General features: G+C 56.8%; 1 protein-coding gene across 1 annotated transcript; it reads right to left on the bottom strand.

The window, feature by feature from the left end:
- Positions 1-3,066: 3,066 nt before the first annotated feature.
- HRG_02830 (uncharacterized protein) lies at positions 3,067-3,876 on the bottom strand (the record flags this gene model as incomplete). Its single annotated transcript, XM_044861301.1, has 1 exon — positions 3,067-3,876. The coding sequence occupies one exon, from the start codon at positions 3,874-3,876 to the stop codon at positions 3,067-3,069; it is 810 nt and encodes a 269-aa protein (XP_044722327.1).
- Between the last annotated feature and the right edge of the window lie 2,124 nt (positions 3,877-6,000).

Raw genomic sequence — 6,000 nt, 5'->3', positions numbered from 1 at the left:
TGGAGGCCGCCGAGGCCCAATGACTGACGTCCCAACGAGGGCCGTCCAAATGATGCCCGTCCCATCGATGACCGTTTTGCAGACATGATGTTCTCCACGGACACACAGGCCTTGCTTGGCTGTCTCCGAACGGTTCGCTCACGTCAAACGCGTGGTGAATGGGTCGTGCCGGGCCCCCCTTTTTTTCTTTTCTTGTTTGCTCCCGCGGATCCTGCTGCTTGGCCTCGTTGCTGGTGTGTTGCTTGTATTTTCTCAGGAGAGTGTTTCTGGTCCACGTCGTGAAAGTGTGAAGAAGGGGGGGGGAAGGTCAAGAGAATATAAGGTGGAAGGGTGTGTGTGCGAGTTGGGCAAAACGTGTTCAAAGGCTGCTTCGTCTGAACGACAGGCTGCTTCTGATGATCAAGTTTCGTCGCTTGTTCTCGTTATTACGTGAGCTGTGATGAAGAAAGGGGAGAGAAGAACGTCTGTCAGTGCAGACGGCGAGGTGGTGATGGTGGAGAGGTGAAGAAGGGGGAAGAGATTTCTTCGCGTCCAGTCAAATGATGGAGGGCCCTTTTGTTATGACAACGAGGGCTTGAACCTCTGCCGCGGGCTGAACAGGTCGGGGGGTGAATGGGTCAGTCGCCCATTGTCCGACTGGCCGCGCAGCCGGCATCGACTGTTCATGGTGACTTTACAGTTACCCAGGGGGACAAAGAGTCTGAACAGCACGTGGACAGAGGAGATGAACGGTCCTTGAAAACAGGGAAGTCTCCTGTCTTTGAGGTGCAAAGAGGCATAAATAAGCGAGGGTGCAAACGGATCCAAGATGACGATGGGCATGGATGATGCTGCAAACGCCGCCGACTTTTGGCGTGGGCCCGAGCTTGAGGCTCGGGGTTTTGTTTGGCTATTTGTCCTCGCTCACTGTTCGATGTAGGGAGAGGCTCTGTCGAGCCGTCTTTGTTGATGTGGTTGCACCATTTTCTTTGTTCCGAGGCCTTGCTCTGCGGCAACCCGTGTGCAGGCGGCATCATGTGGCCTTGAAGCGGGACGGGATCACCATGGGTTGACGGGAGCACGGCAGACGGTCAAAGTACTATTGAAATAGCAATTGACTCCAGGCAGCCCCCCGTGAGTTGGAGTGCGTGTCAGTCGATGCGGTCTGACGGCACGTTGACGGTCTGGCAAGTTGAAAACGTTCAAGCTTCTCAAACCCGGCCGTGTTCCTGTTGGCTTTTTGATAATAGACGCAGAATATCGCAGGAGAATAGAGATGACCACTCAAATTGCTACGCCATGGATTATGCGTCTGGGGGACGGCGACAGTTGAGCCTATTCTTTGGCTTGAATGCCGGATATAGCACGAGACAATGGCTGGCAAAACAGGCAGCCTCAGGGTAGGCCATCAACGCGGTTACGTGAAGTCGAGGCTTGGGAATAGACGTCACGTTTATGATTTTCAGATGGCACGATGGCGTACACGGGTGTTCTATCATGGTGCAAGCCTTTACCTCGGGCTTGCCCGACTCGGGCCTACTCGACCCGGGCCACCAGCGGATCCTTGCGTAGAGCAGAAAGCGGGAGGCCAAGCGTTTCTTTGTCGACGCTCTGACGATTGGGTGAGACAAACCTCGCGCTTGCAGCAGAGGCCAAGCAGGAAGAATAGACATGAGAAAAAGGAGAAGGCAGGAAACCATGGATCGGCTGTTTGAAATGCGAATGAAGGCGTCTCCTACAAGTGCTGACATGCAGTGCGTTCAAGGACAAGACGAAGGGGACGAGAGGCCTTGTTTCAGCCCTGACATGACTGCCACTGCATGTATAAGCACAGGACTCGGTAGCAGCGCTGTTGGTTTGGGCCGAGCTTGTTGGCTGAGACAAGACGCTGTCGACACGAGGCTCGAGCCGTGCCGAAACGCAGAGAGGGTCGGCAGTTTTCAACGCGCTGCGTCTTGCCAGCGCTGACATGGCCAGCAGTCCACCCTGGCTTGGGTCAATGTTGCCGTTGCCTGGAGAAGCTTCACCCAGAGCCTGGACTGCAAAGACGACATGGGCTTGAAGGCTTTCACAGTGAGTGCAACCGCATATGTGATTGTGGACATCCATGTCCATGCGCCGAGAGAGACCAAAGAGTCAAATCGACGAGGTTCGCCGTCGGCAGTGCCCACGCCGCCTCGGCCGCCACCGCCTCTCCGGTCTCGACGGCGGCGCTCTTGGTCTCGCTCGGCGCACGGATGGATGCAGTCCCTCCCCAGAGGTTCGGCATGGCAAGGCCTGATCTGGTGCCATCTGATGACGGACGTCTGGCGATGAGGCAGTGAAGCACGAGGTTCAGTTATGCATGTATGCTGTGCATGCATAATGTGCAGCTTTTACTCGCGTGTCGGGACATATGCATCTGTCCGGTACCTTTGCAACTGTCGGGGAGTTGGCGCCCCAACCGCCATGCCGCCATCGTCTTCTGCTCGGCCTCGACGCCGACAGCCCGCACCGTCTCAGGCGTGCCGGCACCCACCGTCTTTGACCGCACCGTCGTCGCCCGCACCAAGGCCACCAGGCTCAAGGAGCCCGGGACCTTGAGCCCGAGACCTTGAGCCCGAGACGTGCGTCCTCGTGGCTACCGTCAACGCCGCCGGCGACTCCATTCCCCCGTGGCTCGTCCTCCAGACGTCCTCGACGACGGCGTATTGGCCAGGTTCCGGTGGCGGCAGCAACCGAGTTTCAAGGTTACCTCCCACGATGGTGTCGTGCGTGGCTGAGTCGAGAATCAGGTCTTGACAGCGACTTGAAAGCGCCAGACAGGGGGTGACTCCCAACGCTGTCCTTTGCAGTTGACGGGCAGGTCCCGGGTCTCCATCGCCCCCAGTTCCGCCAGTGGGTGCAACGTGTTTCCAGCACCATCTCGCCACGGAGAAGCCTCGACGATGCACCACGTGCGCAGGAGAAGGCGGCACATAAATCGAAGAGAGCACGGCTGGCTGAACGCGGTGGCCAGACCGATCCCCTTTCTCTACGAGCCCCAGATACACTGATAATGCGACACGCGTCTGCCCTAATGTGGAAGAGTCGGCTTCAAGTTAACCGTCAATTTGCCTTAAGACTGCAATAGATCTTGGTCGCCTTTTGGTTGGCCGGCCGGAACGGATAGACCTTGTCACCTCCTTCATCCTCCTCCTCATACGTCAGAGTGTCAAAGGCCGACACGACCTGGCCCGAGAACGGCGGCGGCGGGTTCGCCCAGACGTGCTGGACGGCATCTGACAGCGTCTCAATCTGGATGCCGCGGAAGCCCTTTGCGGCCGCCGTGTGCATCATGCAATGCGCCATCTTCTTCATCAACCCCCTTCCTTCATAGTCGCTCCGCGTGTTGGTTGCGTTTCGGAGCAGCAGCTCTCCAGGCTTGTCGGCTGCCCACGAGCTGCGTGGGCGCGGGTCAAGTCTCTCGAGGGCTCCGTAGAAGGTGGCGTAGAGCGGCATCGCTCCGATCAGGCCCTCCATCCTGGCGTGGTCCAGGGGGTGAGCGCTGTCGTAGGCGAGGGCGACGGACACGAGGGCAAAGTCCATCTGCTCCAGCAGCTGGTCGCCACTGGCCTCGGTGTCGTCTTGGTCCCAGTAGAGCCTGCCGCCCGTGGCCTTGGACTGGTCGCGCTTGAACTGGTACTCGTTGTCGAAGACGCCGAGCGAGTGGCCCGACTCGACCTGGTGCCGGACGAGGTACTCGACGTTTCTCATGGCGTCGTGGAGACGCGCCGTCTTGTCGTCCGGGTACACGACTGGCCACACGGGCGAGTGGAAGATGTTGGTGTGGGTGACAAGGGCGCTGACCCATTCGATGTGCTCGGGGCCCAGGACGCGAATCTCGTAGCGAGGCGGAAGGCCTGCCTCCATCATCATCACGGTGGATGATGTGAGCCTTCGGTATGTCGTTTGGATTATTCGCACGAGCGTGGACGGTAGGCGCTCGAGTTTTCGATGGAAGCTGGAGAGGAATCGGGGCGAGACCAGCGGGCAGACAGGAGGTCTCAAGGCTCGACAAAACACGCAGGATGACGGAAGAAGAACTCTGACAAGACCGAGGGCCGTGACGGGCTTTAAAGGGGCGGCCGGCCCTTTGCTGCCCGCCCGCCCGTCGGCCAAAGTCATCAGGCCGCGCCGAGTGCTGACGACATGACAGCATCCGAGTTATTAGTGCGGCTCCTAATGCACGAGGTGATAGTTTAGCAGCTCATGCTTACGGGCTGTATCCCCGTGCCATGCAATGACGTACGCGGTATGCTGGACAGCCGCCGTTGAAGGGCGGGTGTAACGTCTTGGCCCGACAGGGGGCAGGGTGTTTGCTATGCCGCGTGGGTAGGCCGTGGCACAGCTTGACGAGGCACATTATCGCAGAGGGTCGATGCAGGAGAAGTAGGATTGATGCCGAGATGGGTGAATATCAAGTTTTTTTTACAAAGCATAGCCTGCGGTGCTGCATGACACGCCGCAGTAACGCAGGATACAAGGCACACGGCTGTAACATATCCGGAACCGAGGTTGGACAGTGTCTTGATACACGATATTGTCAGCTCGAGACGTCGTGTCTAACCACTCCCGACGCATCGTGATGCAGAGCTCACGACCCCAGCTGAAGGACTGGCTGGTGGAGTAACTCCTGCAGCTGCTGCTGCTCGTCCAGTCTTCGGAACATCAGTCTATTCTGCCCTGGTGGCTCGAACATCTGGACTGGGTCCCTGTCGAGGACCAGCACGTGTTCACCAGTACCAAGTTCAGGGACAACCGATCGAAGCCCCGGAGAAATCCAGGCGCATCAGCTGTCGAGGCATGCAGCCCATGGCCAAGAGAGGATGGGATGGACACAGTCGAATGGCTCGGCCAACGGCTGACTATATGGCGCCAGAGGGATGCATGAGAGAGTCGAGTGAGGCACCCATGGCCGCTGAGTGCATGTATGTAGTTGAGTGTTGGGTTCATCCTGGCCAAACTTGAGAAGGCGTCAGGGAGGCGAGAAAGGGGCTTGAAATGCCTCATGTCTACCGCAGTCGTGTTGTTCTAGACTAGACACGTTCGACTCGCGCTTCGTAGGATATATCGCAAAGACAACCGTCTTGGAGTATGTCCCGATCGGATACTGCCTCTGGGTTGTCAGGCATGCTCCTTGGCCAATCCATCAAGTCTTTTCCAACATAAAGTTGGAATGTTAGCTCATGGGTTACTGTCTTCATCGGTCTGCTGCGCCAGGAAACAACCAGGCATTCACATAGAGCCATGACTGATGCCGAAGCCGCAGCTTCCCTAGAATGAGGGCTCCTCTCAGTGTCCCAATACACCAAGGCATCATAAGGGCCTCAGCAGAGCTCTTGACACCACATGTACTGCTTGCAACACTACAAGTTCCAAAATTACCAAAGCTGCCGCCGTCCCGATGAAGAATGACCAACTCGCGGTCCACAGTGCAGCCCAAGGAAAAGGGGTTCGAACTGTATCGGTATCAATTGTACATGTATTCAATGAGAGAAGCACAGTTTCCTTACAAGGCCATGTTTCTAGCTAATATGGGGCTCATTTTGTACTTCGTCTATGGAGAAAACAATAGGATTAAAGCCTAATGCGTTGTATGGGAGAAGGCCAGGGGAAGGCCAGTACGAATGACAAAGTCGGAGTGCCAAGACGAGCTCGCGGGTACATGAGAAGGGTCGAAGTTCAGTGTGGGTATGGGGTCGCCTAAACCGTTGGAGTAGGACGATCCCTAATTCAAAGATCCAACCTCACCTGCATCATTTAGCTGATCTCTGCTTGTCCAACACCATGACTATTTTCCGGCAGTGGCGCCAATGAAGCATTCTTTCCTATGTCTCTTGGTCGTAAAAACCACGCGAAGTCACGGTGCATGTACGAGCATCTACCCCGTCGCCGTATTTCCCTTGCCGACTCTATGTCAGAAACATGTCCAAAGTATCAAGTGTTATGCCATTGCCAAGCAGCTGAAAGTAGTAGCTCCGCGTATCGCTAAGCGGTAGG

Source organism: Hirsutella rhossiliensis (genome assembly GCF_020360975.1).
Source record: "Hirsutella rhossiliensis strain HR02 chromosome Unknown scaffold00003, whole genome shotgun sequence".
NCBI classification, from domain to species: domain Eukaryota; kingdom Fungi; phylum Ascomycota; class Sordariomycetes; order Hypocreales; family Ophiocordycipitaceae; genus Hirsutella; species Hirsutella rhossiliensis.
Note: the sequence above shows the minus strand (reverse complement) of the source record. Positions and strands in the feature narration are given on the sequence as shown.